This window comes from Polyodon spathula, chromosome 13 (genome assembly GCF_017654505.1).
Source record: "Polyodon spathula isolate WHYD16114869_AA chromosome 13, ASM1765450v1, whole genome shotgun sequence".
Classification (NCBI taxonomy): domain Eukaryota; kingdom Metazoa; phylum Chordata; class Actinopteri; order Acipenseriformes; family Polyodontidae; genus Polyodon; species Polyodon spathula.
Window position 1 is genome coordinate 8,419,891 of NC_054546.1, and position 22,583 is coordinate 8,442,473.

At 39.4% G+C, this 22,583-nt stretch overlaps 2 protein-coding genes across 2 annotated transcripts; both read right to left on the minus strand.

The window, feature by feature from the left end:
- Positions 1 to 1,674: 1,674 nt before the first annotated feature.
- Positions 1,675 to 20,137, minus strand: LOC121326260. Its single transcript, XM_041269494.1, has 2 exons — positions 20,070 to 20,137; positions 1,675 to 6,677 (listed from the first exon to the last, which is right to left on the minus strand). Exon 2 carries the CDS (start codon positions 6,608 to 6,610, stop codon positions 2,438 to 2,440), a length of 4,173 nt encoding a protein of 1,390 aa, XP_041125428.1. The 5' UTR covers positions 6,611 to 6,677; positions 20,070 to 20,137; the 3' UTR covers positions 1,675 to 2,437.
- On the minus strand, positions 17,027 to 22,205 carry LOC121326263 (ligand-dependent corepressor-like). The gene is made up of 4 exons (XM_041269497.1): positions 22,090 to 22,205; positions 21,193 to 21,474; positions 20,753 to 20,849; positions 17,027 to 18,365 (listed from the first exon to the last, which is right to left on the minus strand). Exons 2-4 carry the CDS (start codon positions 21,422 to 21,424, stop codon positions 17,387 to 17,389), a joined length of 1,308 nt encoding a protein of 435 aa, XP_041125431.1. The 5' UTR covers positions 21,425 to 21,474; positions 22,090 to 22,205; the 3' UTR covers positions 17,027 to 17,386.
- Positions 22,206 to 22,583: the final 378 nt, after the last annotated feature.

Below are 22,583 nucleotides of genomic sequence, written 5' to 3' on the forward strand. Positions count from 1 at the left end.
ACATTATTATAAAAATTATTTTAAAAGAAAATCAATCAAATGCCACGGTGAAAGCTGCCGCTTCAACCCCCTTTTAACAGGAGCGCATATTGTAGATACATATTGTATGTCTGTGTGCACATCAGCTCTGTCTTTTAATTCATGATGAGCTAAATCAAATTAACAGCCCTATAGTCCACGGAATCAAATACTTCTGAATATATGTACCAGCAGTTGCAAGGACAGAAATGAACAAGCCTAATTAAGAATTAATCCCAACATTTCTGTTCCTTTTCAGACATTTGTGGGCTGTTTTGGGCTTCCAGGAAACAGTGGAAATTATTATTATTAATAATTTTTAGTGATGCTCTTTCGAGTGGGTACCAGTCACACTTTGGCACTGAGTAACAGACTATGTCAGACATGGCTGCGGGTTCGAACTGTGTATCGCACACTAACGCTGCTCTTAGAAGTACTCATACTCTAAAGGCAACACAGCTGTATATAAATGTACTGGGCCTTCAACTGCTTTTTTGCAGCGGTGGCTATTTATAGGCAGCTTTCACTGTTGTCATGACTCCCCGGAGACAATAATTTTTTTTTTAATTTGCCACTTGTATAACAAATGCTGTGTGCTATGCAGAAAATCAAAATCGACCAAATACAGCACATGCAAAACTGTTCAAGCTGAATGGTCCTGGGTTTGAATCACAGGCACCTCATTGCTCACATAGAAACAAAGCTAACAGAATCAGAATGCCTTACAATGAGACTATTATCACAACAACTACACTGTCATAAATAATCACTATATATATATATAAAAGTTATTTTCACAGAATCTAAGAGTGATACATTGGGAGGCTATTTAAACCACTGGGTTCACATGTAAATATATTAAGGTAATTCAAACATAAATATACAAAAGTAGCAGCTTTCTAGCAAGGGGTATAAAATGGCATTGCCCTTTAAAATCATTTAAACAAGAGTAGAAGGATTCGGGTGGGACTAGCTTTATATTACTGAAGCAGACTATCTGCGTGAAGACTGCCCCTCCTGCTTGTGCATCAAGTATAAAAGCAAGCCTTCCATACCACTCTGACTAGCTATACATCTTAGAAACCATAATCAATAAGGCACTGCCCCCTCACCTGATCCAACTCCTCGACCCTTCTTTGATTGCAAGCCCAGTTTTATACCAGACTGGAGCTGTATTCTTCAGCAGCACCACTCTTCCTTCCTCATGATACTGTCTGTCTCTCCTCTCTCACACCACCCCGCCAACATGTATTGGGATATACTGTACATACAGAGGTGCTGTATATTTGAATGGATAACTGCACCCTATTCAAATGCATGCAACAGTAACTCAAGTACAACACATATTGGTACCAGTGGCTTCAATGTGGTACGAGACTTGGAAGTCCACATTCCAGGCCAAAAAATGTAGTAATATTTTGCTTAAATGGACTAGTAACTAAAGGATATGAATTTGACCATCTCTGACTTTTTCTAAATTGCTATACAGTACATGTTGCCCTGGTAACCCAATAAGAACATACTTCTAGTCTTGTATCTTCTATTTCAGAACCTTATTATTTGGTAACCATACATAAAAAGTGTATGTATATATATATATATATAATATAAGATAATATATATATATCTTAAACATATATATATATATATCTCCATCCTTTATTTTAAAACCAGTCTTGTGATTTGTTAGAACACCATTACAATAGATTACAGTTAAAACCACAGCTCCCTCTTAACAACAGCCTATATTCATAGCATCAGAAAATATACTTTAATTCTTCCATAGCAATGGTACTCATAGCAACCACTCTGACCTAGACTGATGCGCTCACCTTTTACATTAGAGAAAAAACTAGGGCAGAAGCACATTTTCTTCAGCTTTCTGAATACGAGCTTCAAAAAATTCTAAATAAAAAGAGATGCTAAAAACACCAAATATGCAGCACTTATAAACATATTCCATTTTTCATATGCTTTGCATCTCATATGTACAAATATGAAATACTGTACAACTAAATTATGTGCTCAGTAAGTGGGGTAAGACAGACAACAAATACCCCTCCCCCAGTTCTGAATTTAGTCACGTGTCCCAATATTGTTGGAGGTGTGTATTTCAGTAGCTACTACTGTCCAAATAGCCAATACTTCCTTATCACATTTTCCCAGAAACACACATTCCTTCTTGTACATTGTTTACTGGCATTTTATTTTTTATTTGGTTATAAAGGCTTGCTCAAGCTTATGGAGGGAGCTTAAACATCTTTAATGCAAGTTTTACACTCAAAAACATATAATCGCTTTACAATAGTTTTTACATGGCTAATTTTTTTTTCTATTTGTCTCCCAAAACACAACCCCATCTACATTATAACCACACAACCACCACCTCCACCTCCACCTGCTTTCCAAAATGTTTATTTCAGTTGACGCTGGACCTTCTGGTACGTTTGGACAGTGCGGGTTGTATGTCTTTCATCCTCTTTCTTGTCTGTAGCCCCAAACTGCCAGAAACTTCAAGCTTTCGCTGAGAGCGAGTCAGCACCTGATCCTGGGATGACACCACAGCCACCTTGCTAAGTGGGGGAAAAGTGCTGGTCATAGCTCTCGTCTTGGAAGACTTGCTCTGGTCTTTTGAGTCACTGGGCTCATTGGGGTTAAATCGCATACCTCTCAGCTGTGGAGTTGCTTGCATCCTATCTGCTTCTTTGTAAGTTTTGGGTTGTTTTGTGTTAAGCCTTTTGACTTTCTGTTTTGTTTCTGAAATGTTGGCAGCCACAGAAATTCTTTGAGGTTTTCGAGCTGCCACTGGTGTGTTCTTCAGCGGCTGCTTCTTGTGCCTGTTTTTGTTACACAGAGCAGATTGTCTGCTTTTGCTCTTGGTTCCCCACTCCTCTGCAGCTCCCTTTCTGGTCACAGGAGGAGCATCAACCTTGGTCATTCTGTTTCCAATTTTCTTTTCCACCTTAGGCTCTAGAGGTCTCACCCTCTGTGAACCCCCTGATTTGGGACCAGAGGCCAACATCGGAGACATATGCATGCTCTTGTGGTCCATTCCAGAGGTCTCATTTGTCTTTAGCCTGTATTGCTGCACCTGCAGCTTCCCTCGGATGTTGGAGTACTTCCTAAGGATCCTGGCGCTTGCTGGGCTCTTAACCCCCTGAGGGGTCTTCTGATTCTTAACTACTTGCACCTTGGGAGCTATATGGTTACTGCTTGGTTTAGTGGAAATACGAGTGGCAGTGGATATTTCTTTTCTTAGCCTCTCTTTGCTACTGCCATCAGCACCTGTATGCTCACAGGCTCTGGCCCACAGCTTTTGGTTCTTTAAATTGTTCTTGGCTGGGGAGGCCATTGCAAACTTTTTTAGATGTTTCTTCAAGCGCTCGGCTTGTATGCTGGGGTAGACATCACGTGATGACCCTACAACACTGGAAGAGGAGTTATGAAAACAAAGCTGAGTTTCAGATGGCAGGCGAGTGTTGATCTTTTTAACTATAACAAGAGATTTGGTTTCAGTTGTCTCCAGGAACCACTGACAAATGTTGGAAAGGTTGAAGGTCTTCATGAATAGCATCTGCACTGGGGAAAACCTCTGTTGATCTAGAGCTTTGGACCTTCTGACCCTGCGTTTGCTCTTCCATATCTCCTTGAGCCTGTCCGCTTTGTTTTTTGGTTTGGGTGCAGGCTGGCCTTCCTTCTCCAGCTGCACCCAGCCTTTGTGCACCTTCTCATACTTGGCATTGAGGTTGGTGATGAGGTCTTGGTTCTCCTCTTCTGTCAAAGCCTCCAAGAACTTGGGTGGGTCTTTCACAGAGAGGTCAACATTCGTCAAGCCAAATGGATCAGGCTGCAGACAGACATCAGCCCTAGCTTGACACTGCTTGCTTATTCCCTTTCTTCCACCTACCATGGATACCTCAGGACACTGCAAGTTGTAAGACTTAAGGACTCGCTTCTTGTGCCTCATTAATTCCTTGGAGGTCATGGGTTTAACTATTCCCCTCCCATTCAGCAAGCAGTTGCTGCCTTTATCAGGATGCATTTTGCTAGATCTCTCCAGAATATTGCCCATGGAGTCACCAGGTTTGCCTCCCACTAGTTCACTGTTCAACAGAGGTGATACCCCCTCTTCCTCTGACAGGAGCACTCTCCTCCTCTCTGAATTGGCCTTCACAGTTACCCACAGCCCTTCCCTTTTGCTGGTAAGGTCCTTTTCGAAGGTAGAGATGCTTCCACCTTCTCTGTCTTCGTCGCTTTCAAGTTCCTTGGCCAACACAGATTTGTAATTTTGTCTAGTCCGCAAAACATTCTTCTCTTCTATCTCCTCGTCAGAGCTGCTTTCAGAGCAGTCCTCAAGGCTGTTGTCTGGATCACCAATGCCCTCAAGTATGGTCTTGTGGAAGCAGTCTGCTGGGAAGCTCACTACATCTGTCTGTTTTAACTCCACCGATTTGCGGAAACGTTTGGCTCCAGGACTTTTAAACAGGGTGACTTGCAGCTCAGGAACGTGCAGAGGGCTGGGTGTGGTCTCTGATGTGGTTTCTCCCATATTGGATGGGGCCTCATCAGAAATCCCTGTCTGTTGCCGACTCCGCAGGAGCCTGTCTGAAGTGGCAAACACTTTCCGGTGCCGCTTTTTCATGCATGTACTTTCAGGAGTGCTCCTTCCATCATCTACCTCCACTGCTTCATGCTTCACGTCCATTTCCATTACAGTGCCTCTTGATTCTTCTTCCATTTCTTTATCCTGTGAACCACAAGCGGAGAGACAACTTTCACTGCTCTGCTGCAGAACAATTTTATCTTTCGGACTCCCCTTGTTACTTACTGCATTATTGTACTGCATTAATGTACACTGCTGTTCTGATTCCTGCAGCTCCATGGTCTCAACTATGGTTCCTATATCATTTCTTGTGTCCTCTACTTGTAGATTATCATCAGGAGTCATCATGGGAGATGTGGATCTTGATGTGGGTTGCAGCTCACTGGCACAGGTTTTGACAGTATTTTCCAAGAGCATCTCTGATCCCAGCTCACTTCCTTCTATCACTGCTGCTGATACTGGGATTTCTTCCGGTTGCCCTGACTCCAATTCTTTCTCATCCTTTTGTCTATCGCTGGAAGGGTCTTCTTCAGACTGATCCGTCTGGGTCACGGTTTCAGCACATATTTCGTTAGTTAAAGGCATTTTTGTCTGCTGGTGCTCCGTTTCCTTGCTTTGTTGCTTCACTAATGAAAGTAGAGCTTTTAAAGTTTGGGAGGTGCCATCTTTGAGCTGGGGTTGGTCGGTCTTACTAGTTTCAACAATTTGCGCAGCATCATGGCCCACAGCATAGACATCTCCACCCATCTCCTTGACCAGTGTTTCTTTTGAGGGTGCATTCTGGGCAAGGGTCTCGCCACAGCTGCCAGCAAAGGGTACATCTGTTGGTGGGACACTGTCTGGCTTAGCTAGCATCTGTTTGGGTGTTATCAAAGTAACAGATTCTGGCATCAAAGAGGGGCAGTTACTCTTGCCATTGGCAGCAGATTTCCCAGCCAGTGTGCGGACAGTTTTCAACTCCCAGTACTCTTCGCTGCACATGTGGCCTCTGGTGCTCTTTCTAGCAGTCCGCTGGGAGAAGATAGGTTTCTGTGGCACCAGATTGCATTCCGTAATGGGCTTGCTGATGTAAACAATGTCACACTGATTATCAAGGTCATTCACGATCTGGCAGAGAGCAGAACTACGGGGCCTCAGGTAGGGCCCCCCGATACTCTTTCGGGCTGTCTTAGGTGAAGCAGGGGAGCTTGAGCATCTGAAAGAAACGGTAGTCTTTGTTGCCCTTCTAGGGCTCAGGCCAAGCCACACATCTTTGGTATCACCTAATGAACCATTTTTTTCTGCATGATAAAGGTGATCAAAAAGCTGACCAGTCCTTCCTAGTGAAGGATGGAGGCTTCCTGGTGCCAATGCCACTCCAATACTTTGGGAAGCTCCATATAAGTTTGAATACAAAGCAGTGTCTGAGCTGCTCTGCAGATCGTCTAAAGTGCCAGCAGTGGGACAAGAGCCTATAACCCTATTTGCTACATCTACTTTATTGACACAAACGGTGCCACAACTTGGGTTGCTTTTCACCTTGTCAGAGTGCCCAATGTTCTCTCTTCCAGTTTCGCTGCATTTCAATTCTTTAAGATCTCCAGAAACCAGAGGGAGGTGGTCTAGGGGGATGGAACGATACAGGCAAGATGAAGCAGGAACTGCGTTTCCTTTTGAAGCTGTAGTCAGAGAGGCTTGTTCGATTGTGTTGTTTTGTGCACTCGTAACTTCTATGGAGTCATTAATGCTTCCCGTGGTGGTTGGAATTTCAGTGGATTTCTGAGAATCATTAAAAGGGGGATTCAGAGAGCTGGTCCCTTGCTCAGTGCCAGGGGCCACAGTTATTTGCAACTGGCAGACAGGGCTACAGTCTGTCTCTGCCATGGCATCAGGGCTCACTTTCTGTGGACTTTGAGAAGGAGTGAAGAATGCTACAGGCTTTACTTCATTCTGCAGGAACCCCAAGGCATCAACAATCTGCTTCTGGTGATGGGGGCACAGTTTGGCCATAAACTGCTCCAGAGAGGAAGGGGGCTTGTCATCTATTGCTTTGGCCTGGCTCAAGTCTTCAGAATCACTGGAAAAAAGGAAAAAGAAAAAAAAAAAACATAAAACCCTGACTTTGAGCAAAGATGTTACCAGCAAAAGATATATTATAAACAATGTTTAAAAAGAACAAAACAGTTAAATGCCAATCATGCCAAATACAAAAAAATGGTACCATAATTCATTGCTAAAGGTTTTATAATAAAAGTAGAATGTGAAGCTCTAGAATACAAACTGATCTTTGAAAAGTCTTAATTGCAGCAGGGCTCTCTACTGGGTCCATGCCTTGGGTTTCTACACATCACTGTAAACTCAAGCAGGATGTCTGAGATCTCCTGCCGCCTTAGTAAATACATTTTCTGAAGGGTCAAAAAACCCTCACATACCAATACAACTTGCTCTATTGTTGGATTTGATGCATCTGTTTCACTGTAACCTGCAGCTGCTCTCATCAGGGAGCCCTATGAACCAATCTACAATTTTACTGCAGAAATGATTTAAAGTGAATGGTTTTTCCAAGTGTCCAGAGCTGAGGATTCCTGACCTTGATGGAATTTGTGATCTTCATTAAAGCATGGCTGGTTAATGTTCCTTTACAAACTTCTTTTGTATTACCCGATTTAGATTAAATGTTGCTTTAAATCACCACACTGCCTTCCTGCCAAGATTAGATTTGAGTAAATAAATTGCAGGGAGGATGCTTTTAGCACTGCACCGAGAACAGCATCCATTTATTTTAATGTGATTCCCGCATCACACACTGGCCTGAGAGATGCAACACATGCAATGTAGATTTGCGAGGCATGACAGAAATATGGCATGCAGCACAACACAAGGTCACACAGAACACACAGCAGAACCCAAGGGAATCGTAAGATCAGCTGAAGTGGAACTGTTCTGTTTATGCACACAAACTGTAATTTGTTTTTTTTATTATATATTTTTTTCTGTCATTTTATTATATATATGACAGAAAAAAAACACAAGCAAAAGCAAACACAAAACAACATGTTATGTTGTACCAGAGTTGCATAGATATAAAAATTTACAAAAAAAAAAAAAAAAAAAGTTCTCCTTGGTTTCTAACAGTGAGTGAAGCTTGAAAATCAAGGTGAAGTATTGCACATCCCACATCAATCTCAAACCAGCATGTTGGTTTAATTTGCAGTTAAATTAAAAATAACAAAAAAAGCTGTATCCACATAAATATCATGTGATTAAAAACTTTTTATTTGGGAGTCATCTGGCCCCAGAAGTTGTGTCATTATAACAGAACATGGAAAGCAAGAATTCCTTTGTAGTACGATACCCTTGTTGGGTGTTCGTGTAGGGGTGTGTGTTTATTTTTATGATCCAGGCTGTGAAAACCCAACCTGTTACTCCCTGCAATGCACTGTGGCTTTGTGCTGGTTCTTCTCCAATACCAACAACTGGTAGACCATGACAGGCACGGCCAATTTGCTATACATGATTTCGCACAGGCTACCAGAAAATGAGAACCTGCTTTTTTTCCCCAACTAGTGGTGGGGTTCTGCTAGCTAGTGTGAGAGACTAAATAATATGCACCTCACAAAAGGACAAGCCCAATTCCCCCGTGGCAAGATGTACATGAACTATACCGGATGGTCAATAACCAATGCAAGGTTTGATGAAATCCAACCGTCCAGTCCCCAAGATTTAATCTCCATTAGAGTAACCAGATGAAAGTTAGAATCCGGTCACCTCGAGCTACATTCTTTAGGACCTCAATATTTGTAGTAAAACGTTATCTGTATCACGTTCCTTCACATATTGATTGTACGAGACACAGAATAAAAGGACAGACTACAAATATAAATAGTTACTTGGATGGAGGCCTCTATTGCAAGTCAGACTGAAAAAACAGATCACCAAGACCACAGCTGGATACTCTCTGGAAAATAAAAGTATGTTTAGATCTAAATGAATCACTGTATTCAACATCACAATGATCCATTTTGTATGCCCTGAATACTTGTAGGTCATGTGTAACTCAACATTACCCTTAATACTGGCCTCATGCGTATTTAGTGATTTCTCAGCTGTTGCATCATCTATTTATAATGAAATTTTACTCTTAATTCAGGAAAAACTGCTTGGAAACCTGCATGGTTTGTAGTTCCTCCCCTACCCCCTCTATTTAGAAGGGCAGCTTTTCACACCATGCCAAGAAATTGGTTATAAATCAAGAATAACCACAACCACATATTTTTTTCACAACAAAATTTATTAGAAGAATAGTGGTTGGAAAAGAAATGATTCTAGCATCCAGTGAGTACGACCTTACACAACATTACAATGTGTTGCAGAAATGGAATCATCTAATAGAATACAACATAACCAGTAAAATATTACACATGCACAAAGACAGAATTAATCAGCATTGCCTGACATTCAATGCAAGAGATCACGGAAATAAAAATTCATTTTCTTTTTTGTAAAGAAAAAAAAAAGTACTTCATCACATACATTAGAAGACAGCTTATTTATTTTTTTCAATTAGCCCAAGCAAACCAAAATAAAATGGAATTGCATTAAATTATACATAGTGCAATCAAACCAACAATTCTTGTGATCATTTAAGTGCTCCACTAAATAGACGTCGATCATAGCTTGGAATCACATGGTACAAAAAGAAACTGAACAAAAAATATACATAAATAAAAACCACAGTACAAGAGAAATATTAAATTATACAATTGTGTCAAACTGTAAACAGTAAATATTGAAATGAGGTCCATTAAGTTATTGGGGTGTCTGTTGTCTGAACATCTGACTGAACCGAGAGGAACGTGGGTCATTGTTTTCAAAGTGCCCTTAACTGTAGCAAATTGAGGTATTTTCAAAAGAATTAATTTCTTTGAAAGAAAACAAGCCAACTTTGAAATGATCAGTAAACAGTGCACGTACAGTAACACAGCCCCCACGTAAGCACTTCAATTAGATATACAAAGTCTGTTTTCTTCAAGATACTTGTATAAATACAGCTATTACTTCCTTTACTACCTCAATGTGTTTGTTGTCTTTGCTTAACTGTTTCCCCATCAAATTTTCTTTTCAAAATTAGGAACAAAAAAAAAAAACTTAAATGCACTGGTTCACAAGAGCCTGCTAAAGGTTTGATGAAACATTTCTTACAAAAAGATGCCACTCACACCTTCTGGGCCACTAAGACAAAGTAAGCAATGGAATTATTCTAGGCGATTTGTGACTGTGCCCAATAACAAAGTTAACATTGAAGCCTTTTACAAGGAACCCCAGTTAACATAGATTTTATTGAACCCCCATCATTAACCCTAAAATGAAAAGTCTAGGGTAGTCAAGTGGTCCAGAATGTAATTAAACCAAAGTTGATTTGATACAAATTAAAAAATGTGGCATAGGGACTAGATTAGTAGCATGCACTACTACAGCCAGCCTATATCTTTCAGCAACATGGTAGCAGTAACATAGCAGCCTAATAGAAGGTACTGTCATTTAAAAAATGTAAAAGATTGCTCAGGAGTAGTACATCTCTAGCAAGGTTTATAAGAGGTTTAAATAAACTTGTTTTCAAAAGATTAGGTAAACTCACATATAAAAAAACAATATGAAACATTCTAATAAAAACGGACAAGATGTCAAGAGAACAGGACCCCGGTAATCTGGTGAGCAGTAATAAAAAGTACAGAATGCCACTATTCAAGTGTCCGAGGCACTGTGTGCTGGAGAGTTTAATGCAGCTTTAAAAACACCGTTTGGCTAATATTTCACCTAAACAGAGTTAAAAATTGACATTCATTAAAATTTAAAAAAAAAGAAAAAAAAAGAAAAAAGCACCCTCTACCAGGCACATTTTCCTTTTTTTTTCTTCTTTATTATTAAGAAAAAAAGTCACTGCTAGGCTTCAGAATCTAGCGAAAGTACCTGAATTGAATGAGTAGTGTGTAAAATGTCCCTGAGCCTGGAAATCTGTATATACAAGTAAATTCACACAAATCTGTTGATTTTTAAACAGCTTACAATGGACACGCAGGGACAGAGAGAGAGAGAGAGAGAGAAAGAGCACACAAACAGTTCTGTATAAGTCAATAATTTTTTTTTAAAAGCATCAGGTAGGAACACAACAGTACCAGCAATACACATGGTAAGTGTGCATGTTAACAGTGAACTGCAAAACATTTTTTTTTAGTGTGTGACAGAAAAAAAAAAAAGTAAATAAAAAAATAAGTTTTGCAACTACAAGTGTTTTCTGAAGCTCCTAAGCAGCATTTCAAAGATATTCACTACCAAATGGGACTGTCCAAACAGTGCACTACAACCCTGGGGACTGCTACTGTTCAAATGAGCCATTTATTTTTTGCACCATAAGGATTAAAATTCAATGTATCATTTAAGCAATGCAGGCAGTAGTCATCTTGGGTGTCTCAGGAGCATTTTAATAATACCTTCCCTGCAAAACACAAACTCAAGGCATGGGTAGTGCTGATACTTGATTACTATGTACAAATCTCCCTTCATTTAATTTTCCATAAATATAATGATTGTAAAAAAAAAAAAAAAGATCCACTCTGCACAATAGCAGGCTTTTCTGTAATCAAACTTGAACAGATTCTCCTCAAAAAGATATTATGAACATGGCTTGAAAATTGAGGGAGAAACTGTCTGCTAACTTATTCCCTGAATTGAACAACAACAGACATTTTGTTTCCCTTATATTTATATATATATATATATATATATATATATATATATATATATATATATATATATATATACATATATATATATATATATATATACACACACACACACATACACACATATACACACACACACCACACACACACACACACACACACACACACATATATATATATATATGATATATATATATATATATATATATATATATATATATTTTTCGCTGGCGCTTCACTGTTTGTCTTAATACATTCACTTCTTGAAGTGAAGAAAAAGATTTTCTTATATTATATATATATATATAATATATATATACTATATATTAATATATATATAATATATATATATATTCCTGAATTACAGCTGTAAAAAGCAGTAATTACTTACTAAGGAAAAGAGCTAAATACCTTGCAGGGTGCCCCATTAATCCTATTTAAAAAATAAATAAAAATAGAAGCTGTAGTGGTAACAATAATTAGTTCTACTTACTGTAGGGATGTTGCAGTCACCTATAAATCAGGACTTGGAATTGGTCCAATGATTAAGCAGAATGTGAAAACATGAATTCCACTAACCCTTAGGATCAACAGAAATGACAGATCATTTACCTTTCACTTTTATTTAATTAGTCTTCTTTTCAGAGGATGACCCCTGTCCTGTTTTGAAACCATGAAATCCCCTTATCAATTATATACTATTAAAATATACGAACAAAGCAAGACAAAAATGTGAATGTTAACAGAAAAGTTTTAGAAAGTCCACTTTCCTGTGTTCGCTACAAGTCAGATAAACTGCTTTAAAACAGTATTAAAGCATATGTTAATAAACTTTTTTTTTTTTTTTTTTTTTTTTTAATATATAAAAAGAATGAATCTCTAAAATCACCATCAACTATCATAACCCCCCCTCCCCACCATCAAGTGCCCTAAGTTAAGTCCTGTGCACTACAGTGCTGCCTGTAACACAACCAAAGGCTGGCCCACAATGAGTAGAGAGACACGTTGCTGTTTGTGGATAATGACACTTGCATGGCCGTTTTGAGGTATACTGTGTTGTTAGGGTTAATGAAACAGAACGTACAGGGAATCTGCATTTATACAGTTGCTGGACGGTGCAGAGAAAGCATTTAAAATCGGTAAACACTTCCTTCATTATTAGAATCCCAACCCAAAAATAGAAAACCAGAGCTAACCATGGTCCTGTTCCTATCGCTACAACTTACACAGGTAAATACAAAACAATACATCTTTAGGTCAGACAGCCTGTCACTTGATTGCCAGCTTTAGTCTACATCCTCAAATTGTAATCTTTGGCCAGAACCCAAATAGCCATCTTAAATTTACTGGGATATTTATTTTAATGAGTCTCATTTTCTTTCTGCTCACAAAAGAGCACCTTTGGTAAACAGATCTGTAGTGCGAGCTCCAGGATATGTTTGCAAAAATCAACATTAACAGCAGGAGTGTGGAGTTTCACAGCACCAGGCGGGATCACTCTGGTTTTCAATTCTTTTAACCTGGGTCAAGGCGCAAAACGAAATCTTACTTCACTCTTAACTTTGCAAAAAATACAACATAAAAATCTAAATTGGACAAGATGGGAAGATTAGCTAGCATGGGTGCCATTCCATTTAAAACAGAAGACAGAGCGCTATATGCGATGCCTAACTAGGTCAGCAAGAATAAATCATGTCCAATCTGAGGGGTATCATTCCTGCCACTTGAAATGCTCATACATTGTTATCATTCCAACAATAAATCAAGTCACATGTCTTGTACAAATGCTAAAGGATTCAGTCTTTCCAAAAGAATCTTGTAAACCTCAAGCAACAAAATTCAGGAGCAACTTCCACTATATTCTATCAGGTCTTTTAGGGCTCATGCTGTTGTTAATTCATTCTGACCAAACACGTTTCTCTATTACAACAAACTTATGCATTTTCAATTGCTTTTTCATGGCATCTAATAAATACAGATGGTACTAATAAACATGAATCAGGCTGAGGTAGTAAAGCCTATTCTAGAACAGACATGAGTTGTTTTGATGGCAAAAAAAAGTTTTAATTAAAATAAAACAGGAGTGTTCTAATGAAAGGGAGTGTCATGAAAACACTGTTCTTACAAAGTCTGTTAAAGAGGTGACCATTAAGGCAGCAATGAAATATATGGCCATGAACCAAGATTTCAAAAAACACATTGAGAAATGCTATACAAAAAAAAAAAAAAAAAAAAAAGATACACAGCTGTCATGCGAGCACCGACCAGAATAACTGAAAACGAAAAGTTTGACAAAGTGGGCTACTCGACAGTACAGATTTGTGCCAATAGGTTTTAAATGCAGTCTCTCAAAACAGTGATAACAAAATGTTGACGTGCACCGATCCCCCGTTTTCAAAATACATGAGGAAATAGCTGTGTCTCTTTCACAAACGTTAACGAAATACCAAAACAGAGTAAAAAAAACTTGGATGCACAACAGAGATAATCCTTTGCGAACCAAGTAAAATACAACACACCACTCTAACAACCGTTGTTTGCTAGAAATCATTCCAAGTTTTCATACTGGGCACTACTTTAGAGCTACTGGTACATTACCTCTTACTCCAATGCTCAGAGCTCAGTAAAACATCTTTACTATGTAACCGAGACACTGAATCTGACAGCAGCTGAGAAGTACAAAGTCGCGAGTCTGGGACCTTTTCTATTTCATTGGCAAAACGTTAAACGCTGTTGTGTCCTTGACTGTTGTGGACACCATATGGGTGTCACTATTAGAGTAGAATTTATGTTATATAACTTTTAATAATCATCTCTGGATCCCTGATGTGTGCTCTAACTGGTAGCAAGTAGCTGTAAGACCTGATGTGTGCACAGCTGATCCGCTGCACTGAAGTAAACCTGGGTCCTGTAATAAGTAATAAAACTGCTTTTAAACAACCTGAATTATGTTCTAACTGGTAAATACCTAGCTGTTCTGAAGCCCTGGTATGTTTGAACTGTTTTACAATCAGCTGTTCTTGAGATGTGACCTGAGGTATAATGGAAGTGATATGTGGTATAAATAACTGTACTTGTTACTATAAAAGGATATGGTCATGCCAATCCATCGGTCCCACCTTTAAGCCTCCATTTAATGCCTCAGAATTCCACAAATTAGTGGAATTCTACATTCCATTGTTGGAACTACATTTTAGTATTATCGATTCTTTTCACAGAGTGGCTTGAACACTCCAGCTGGTGTTAAATGTGCCACGAGTATTACTAAATAATAATGCTATGCAGGCTTAGTTCTTCCTCAGTCCACACAGGATTCCAAAGTACATGTGGAGTAGGGTTTGTGTCACAAACTTGGTTTCTTCCCACTCTATAAAAAGCTTTGAATAGAAATGCCCTTCAGGGTCAGATCAGAGCTAGGGAAACACAAGTAGGCCATTTTGGGGGACCAGTGGGGACATTGCCCGAGACAGACAGTATTAGCAGCAGTTCTGAAAAAGTTGGGGTAGGATTGTTTGTGTCTCCAAGTTACCAAGTCAGACTTTGGTAGCAAAGTCACTCCACTGAAAGATCTAAAAAGTACTGCAGGCACCATTCTTCATCAAGTGCACACAGAAAGCTATATTCAATGTGTTTGTATTTTGTTTACATAACCAGTGTAAAAAAAAAAAACCTTTATATGAAAATGTAAACATGGTTTCAGATATGTTAGGGTTATGTATCAGTAGTCACCTAATGTGGCGCTTTGTGTTTTTAATTCTTTCTAGAATCCAGGCACCAGTTATCTGAAGCCATGAGTATACAGTATGTAAACAGGTCTGAACTTTGTCTTCTAAAGTGGCTGTCAGTAAGCAAGCACAATGAGTACTTGCTTTTGCTAATTTCGTGTAATCAAGTTAGGTCAAATACAGCAATTAAAAAAAGGTATCGCATTTCAAAAGATCTAAAAAGACATAACTAAAGTTATACGATTTAAATAAATACTTTGTGCTATTAAAAGTGTGTTAGGCATTTAATGCACACATGCTGCACCCCTGGACTGCAAATCTACAGGCCTTCAAATCTGGAATATGGTACAGAGTTACTGCATATTACTTTATTAGTATTTTGGTATCCCACAGCCAGGGTGCAATTTAAAAAAAACTTCAATGCCAGAGGTGGCCATTGGATAGTAAAAAAAAACATAAGTAAAACATACAGACAAATAGTGTAGCATACAGCATATTGTGTAGGCATACGTGAGTGTGTTAGTGTATGGAGTCATACAGTAAATCTTTATATATCCTTTATTTAATGCTTGTATTATAAGGAGAGTATATGTGAAGGTTTGCATTTATGTACGTGTTTGTGTAAACTTTGGATACAAATCTTAAGGATCTGCTACTGAAAGCTCTTAAAATACAAAAAAAAAAAAAAAAAAAAAAGGGAGATAACATGGGCTCTGGACAACTGCTAAACACATTCCCTGGCAGCAGAAGTACTGTGGTTGAGAAGTTCTCAAAAGTGAATACCTGAAGAGATTTGCTTGACAGCTAGCTGTGTTTCGTCATTTCAGACCAGGCAAAGTTGAAGGAAGTGCGATCAGAACCGAGTAAGTGCTAATTGCAGTATAAAAGTGAACGGTATGATCTTAAAACTGCTTTTTCTTTTTTTTTTTCCTGAAAACCAAAACGTGGCTTCCAGAAAGTTCCACTGTAGGGCTTTCCCCGCTTTTGACTGGGGTCCCATATCTGCCTATTTAATAAGTTATCAGGGGCTAAGCCAACGCATATACATCTGATAGAATCTCCCGTTCTTTTCAGATATGGTGGGGAGAGAATTAAAACCGATCACCAAGTTTGGCCATCTGACATCGACCAGTGTATGCTAGAGGTAATTATTTATATATTATATATATATATATATATATATTATATATATATATATATATATATATATATATATATATATATATATATATATATATATATATATATAAAAAATAAAAACCTAGGTTGGATCCATGTTTGGATCCAAGCTTTAACCTTCAGAATTTTCATTCTTTTAAAAATCAGTCACTAAAGCTTATCCGTTACCCTCCCCCTTTTAAAAAGTGCTTTTCAGAAGTTCATAGACATGAGACCCCGCCACCCCCCGTATACAAAATATGTATATACATATGAATCTGTTACTTTATGCTTAAAAGGAAATGTCAGTTGAAATGACAGGCAGGCATTTATCACTACCAATAATTATAGTAAGAGCAATAGTTATTTCCCCTAACTTAACAGCCCCCACAAAATAGCACGTGTCAGCCAAATGATTTCACCGGCAGAAAATGGAAAAAACAAAAAAATATTCACCAGGAAAAATGTAGTGCAGAAACAGCAACAAAGAGAGGTCTGACAGGGTCATCCAGCTCAAGTTAAGAGCAAAATAAATAAAAAATAAAAAAAAAGGATACAGAAAACGTGTAGTGCAAATAAAAGCAAGAGCAAAACAGAACTGCAAACTGCTTTTGTCTTAAAGACAGAAAAAAAGTGATGTTGATTTGAAAAGCAAAGTTCAATAACGGGTCTGCTTACAACTAGGTGGCCTTACTAGTAGTGGTTTTAAGGAGCAGATCCAAAAAGATAGGTAAGTGATCCTTCACTTATTTAAAACAGGAGGCTAAAAGGTTCACCCATTGATCATTATATCATTTTTTTTTTTTGGGGGGGGGGGGGGGGGGGTGCAGGATAGAAAGAGATTCATATCTGGTCATCAGAAGTAGACTGGAACCATCCAGCTTGATCCACAAATTGGTCTAATCTGTGTCTAATCAAGCCACAGTAAAGTCCTGTTCAAGCTTGCTTGGGAGGAGGGGGAGGGATACTCACTCAAAGCTACAATTTAAAAAGGTATCAGGTAACACGGTTTCAGAAACCAAATGCTTGCTACAGCGTTAAAGAATTACTGTAAAGTGAGCAAATAGTTTTTTCAAAAAGTTTCACTTAATTCTTGCGTTTGTGCTCACCCAGATACTGCAAAGTAAACTGGCACTCTACTGAAGCCCCACCCAATTTCTTTACTCGTCTTTTGAATCCCTAGCCCCCTGCGACCCTTCACCCCGGAGCGAAGGATCCGACTCCTGCCCCTCCATACTGGAGAGTTTCATTTTTTTCTTTGGAGGGTTTTTCAGTGTTCCCAGCCTCTCTTTCACTTTGTACTCCAGTGTACTGTGGGGGATCCCGTATATGTTTTGTGCCTTTGACACACTCATCTTTCCGTTCATCACTACCGAGATGGCCTCCTCCAGGATCTCGCTATTATACTGCCGGTAGCGCCCCCGTTTCTTCCTTGGCTGCTTTGAATTGGGGTCTCCCTCAGTATCAGAAGTTGGGTACTGTTGTCCAGAAGTTGACTGTTCTGCATCTGAACCCCAGAAGTCAGAACCCCTCTCAATACCGCAGCCTGTTCTCCGGTTCTGTTTGGGGAGAATGGCCCGTAGCTTCTTGCTGAGTGCGCTTTCAGAATGAGGACTCACCACCAGCGACCCATAGCCGTACAGGTCTGAGGCGTGAGAGTCCCAGGACAGGTCCATGCCTCGAACCTGGGGGATCTTGAGATCAACTGGAGCAGAGTTTCCAGGGTCCCTTTTTCCCTCCTGCAATTTTGTTTGTGTTGAACCCTTGTGGTATGCAACAGAATTCTCCAAGAGAAAGGGGAGGGCCTTCAGGTCATTAAGTGCACTGTTCCCCCTGAACTTCAGGTGGTTGTCAAAACGTGGCTTACTCCAGGAGCCTTGCCTGGAGAGAGTGGAGTGCTGTCCATGCTTTAGCAGCCCCATCGATTCCAGGCCACCTAGAGAGACAGGTGGCTGTTGCAGCTGCTGCTTTCTGTTCTGCAGCTCCTCTTTAATCTGGAGCGAGCGAGCCATTGGAGGCTTAAGAGGGCAGGAGTGGCCGTAACTCTCCCTGGTCTCGTCCTGCAAGCTTCTCTGAGGCAGCCCATCCGTATCTCTGGAATGTCCGTCTTCACGGTTGCGGTCAGCTCTCTCTGGTCGCCTAATTGAATGGAAGGAAATTGGTGTAAGCAGGGCTTGCACAGCTTAAAGGAGGGATGGGTTTGGGAAGGTAGGGTATGGCCACTCCTTTATTAGAAGACCTTGCTTGGGTAACATCACTTTTTTTTTTTTTTTTGGCAGGTTCGCTTTTCGTGTACAAGTACTTAAAAGTAAGAAAAAAAAAAGTCAAGTTATTTGAAATTGAAGTTTATTTATTTTTCTTAAATACAAAGTGGTACACTAAAATCAAAAATCATAATAAAAAAAGCTTAAGGGCAAAGAAATATTTTAAAAAGAAATTAACGGAAAATATATATAAAATTAGACAGATATCTGAACCCGTCAGCCAGTCTCAGTGGGAGGGGAAGGGGGGGTTCTCGTAGCAGAAAAGCAAAGCCTCAAGCAAACTTTCTGAAGATAGCACCAGAATTGGAATTGACAAGGGTTACTGTCCAGTAGCGTACAGCGGTTCACAAGTGTGACGTTACCACTAAACAAGTACAGCAATAAAAGAGTAAGCCAAGTGATGCAGGGTGTCACATTTCAAATGAAAGCTTGCTTACATACCCCCACACACACAGAATGCTACCAGGGAATTAGTCTTGGGGAATAATTTAACTGCTGCAGTGTAGCACGTTTCTAGCAAACCCACCCTCACAAGGCAGGCGTGCACATTATTCATTAAGCTGCCACGGCAAGCACTTTGGCTGCCCACCCTGCTTTAGCATGAACTCAAACAGGAGGCAAAAAATACATACAAAACATATAAACACACGCACACATAAAATGAGGGTTGTGATAACTTTTAAAAACACTTTTTAGCTCCAAATAACTTTGCAGAAAGACCATGCTACAATAACTAAACATGTTCAGAGTCTTGCACTGAAAAAACACTTAATTTGAAAAGTGCTTCCCAGCCAGGTGAGTTACTACTTGAGGCTTTAAGCCCATTACAAAAAGTACAAACAGAAACATCCATCACCAAAGAGACACACGGCTAGTCACGATAAAGAAACCTCATGACACTGGACTGAGTCCATACAGCAAGGCAGATTGCCATCACTGTTGTGTCAACACCACAATAGATTAATATCATAAGCCATTCAAAACAATGGGAGAACTGTTGTGTGCGTGGGTTTAAAAAAAAAAAAATGTATTATTGTCAGGTACAGATCGGCTTACAATGCCAGTTCAAGAGAGGTCCTGATACCAAGCCAGTAAACAGTTTCAAAATGAACCAATACTAGCAGAAGGAAATGGAACTAGAAGGGGAAAACTTACCAGAAATACTTTACCTATGTATTTTATACATTTACCCAATGATGGAAGATGGACTAAACAGATATTTAAAAATAAATAAATACAAACAACCACCACCATGCAGACACACCATCCCTGAAGCTGCTAAGCACTGGCAGATGGGTAAATTATTCCCAGTTTTAAAAACATTTTCTGCAGCACCCATCTCAAAAGCAGTACCAGGTTCCAATAAAATCTGTTCTATCAAACTGCTTTGGTGCTCCATGAATCTACGAGTTAGTCACCACTCACAATTTCAAACTTACCCACAGTAGTAAAGTTTGAGATGCAAAGCAGCAATTCCACTGCCTACAAAACTGCAGTTGAATGTAGCTCACCGATAATGAACTGCCAACTTCAATAACGCTTTTAAAAACCGCACATTCGTAACAATTTCTGTTCTCACCTCGAGTTCTGGCAGAAATTTCTTTCAGGTCATTTTGACAAATGTAAATGTAGGAACAGGCACAAGCACTGTAAGAATAAATAAATAAAAATAAAATAAAAAAGGGAATGAGTTTGCTGTAGTATGGGATAAGAAAGAACTCCATTGCCACTTTACTGAATCCATCATAATACAGATGCATTCAATAGCTTTTTTTTTCCCCCAATGTTCAAATTGTTGAAACTGGTTAACTGTTCTGTGTATGCATTACTCCCTGCATAAAGGACCTAGTAATAATATAAAACATCTGTGACATCTGGATTCAGAACACCAGAGGTTGACTCATGTGGTCACCCTGAGACTGTTTAGGGATAAAGGGGAAGGGGTATTTGTGATCTACCTTTCAAAAGGGTAAATGGAGGGCACATCCTACAGGCGATCAAAAAAAAACAAAAAAATAAAATAAACAAGCACCTTGCAGTTGTTGATGAATGGATGGGGTCTCAAACAAGTGCACACACTCAGAGGCAAAATATAGGGTTAATTTCACTTCACCGTCCTTTAAAAAGGATGACAGGTCAAACATTCCTTTTAGAAATGGATAAACAGTCAGTTGTTAGTCTGTCCGACCCTTCTGGTTACTAGTGTGAATTTTCTCTTTGGTAGCTGGGACAGAGTAAAGATATAAATGTGTTTTTCCTTACCCTTTCTCCAGGGGGGCTGTGGAGCAGCTAGGAGAATTGTTGAGGGATGAGCTGCCTGGGCTGGGACTTTTTTTGGTGGACAAATCAAGTACTCCGTCTGAAGGAAGTAGAGGCATACAGAGTCACGTTAGGAAAACATGTTTAGTCTACAAGTCTTAGCTGTACATTTATTTTATATATAAAATAGCAGAGGGGCAAATGCCTTATGAAGACTGCTTGTTCCATAGATGGTCTGTCACATGGGCAGGATTTAATTCAGCTGAGGTGGTTTACTCCAAATAGAATTGAAAATAAGGCAAGAACACACACAGCCAGGAATAGTCATACTCCGTAAGGCGATAATCAAATAACAAAACATAGCAAATGAGAACCAGTTAAGTTACTATGAACATGTTTTATTACTCCAGCCCTGCTTTAATTGACTAACAGGCAAGGTCTACCTTGGCCACTGGACTCAGATTCAGATTTCTTAACAGTGAGATCCAGCGGAGAGTCTTGGTCAGCCATGAGAAGCTTGCTGAGAACGGGGTTCTGTGCAGAGGCAGCAGCAGACGCGAGCGACGGTGCTTTCGGCAGGCTTTGGTCCTTGGTGCCGTTGGGCTGGATGGGGTCCTGAGAAGAGCTGGTTTTTGAGGTATATTCCGCAGCGAACTGTCGGATCATTCGCTGCATTATCTCGCGAGCCACTAGAGGAATGTGGGGGTCGGAGACCCTGGGGACATCTGACAGTGAAAACAAATTAAATAGTATGTGAGCAAAGCACATCCAATTGCAAAATTAGAGTCATCAGTATCATGGAAAAGTAAATCACCAGGGCCTACATCCACTTAATTAAAAAACATTTAGACACTGTCCATAAAACCAGGCATCTTACACATCTATTTCTGCAGCATGTCAACAAAATATATCCATAAAGAATATTTTAGCAAGTTTCTTCACAATTACATAACCAGTTACATATGGCATACTGACACCAAGCTATCCCTGTTGCTAGAGATATGCCTTCCCAGCACAGGATAAAAGCTTCCAGGTAACTAATGTAAATAGTATGTTTTTGACACTTGTACAAAAGTAAATTTGCCCTGGCTAGAAATCATCTAGAGCAGCAGTGGTGAGATCTTTAATAAAGTGGAGAAAAATAAATAAATAAATAAAATAGGAGCAGGTTACACTATATAAACCCAGATTTTGTTAATCAATGACACAGTTATCAAGTTTGATTAAATTAGAAAGTATGCCTGGCTACTTCCACTATACGCCTGACGTCTGGGGTACGGTACTAAAGGAGTCTCAAGCCTGTCATTTTCTCTGTTTCACTAAACTACGGACAGCCACACCTTTTCTGTAGAAGACTGCATGGAGGAACTCTTCCGCTTGCTTCTCGAGTCGGTGGATTTTGGAATGTTCCTGTTTGCAAAGGGCTTTCTCCTCTCCAGCCTCCGGAGTGCGTGTCTCCAACAAATGTTCCTGTTGCAAACCACACACACACACACACACACACACACACACACACACACACAAGAAGAGCATTATTAATGTCATTGTTTCAAATGAAAATGGTTCAACTAGCAAAGGTCTACAGAAAATGCAGAATTTACTAAATTCTTAAACTTACAGCAATGAAATTAAATTGTCAGGGCTCTGAAAAGTCATTTTTATACAAAAAAAAAAAAAAAAAAAAAAAAAAACAAGAAAAAAGACATAGTAGAAGTATTATCCATAGTAATCATGCAAACTCCTTACACTAATAATGTTGCTGCCAGACGGTTGACATTGAGGGTTCAGAGACCAGCGTGAAACATGCGTCTCAACTTAATGGCTGCACCCACAT

Excerpts from the sequence above, each read along its gene's own strand:
- LOC121326260 (XM_041269494.1), bottom strand. The coding sequence starts at position 6,610 with ATGGCCAAACTGTGCCCCCATCACCAGAAGCAGATTGTTGATGCCTTG.
- LOC121326263 (XM_041269497.1), bottom strand. The coding sequence starts at position 21,424 with ATGCAGCGAATGATCCGACAGTTCGCTGCGGAATATACCTCAAAAACC. Across the intron at positions 20,850-21,192 it reads ATCTGAGTCCAGTGGCCAAG|ACGGAGTACTTGATTTGTCC; the intron begins GTAGACCTTGCC and ends TACTTCCTTCAG. Across the intron at positions 18,366-20,752 it reads ACAGCCCCCCTGGAGAAAGG|GCGACCAGAGAGAGCTGACC; the intron begins GTAAGGAAAAAC and ends CCATTCAATTAG.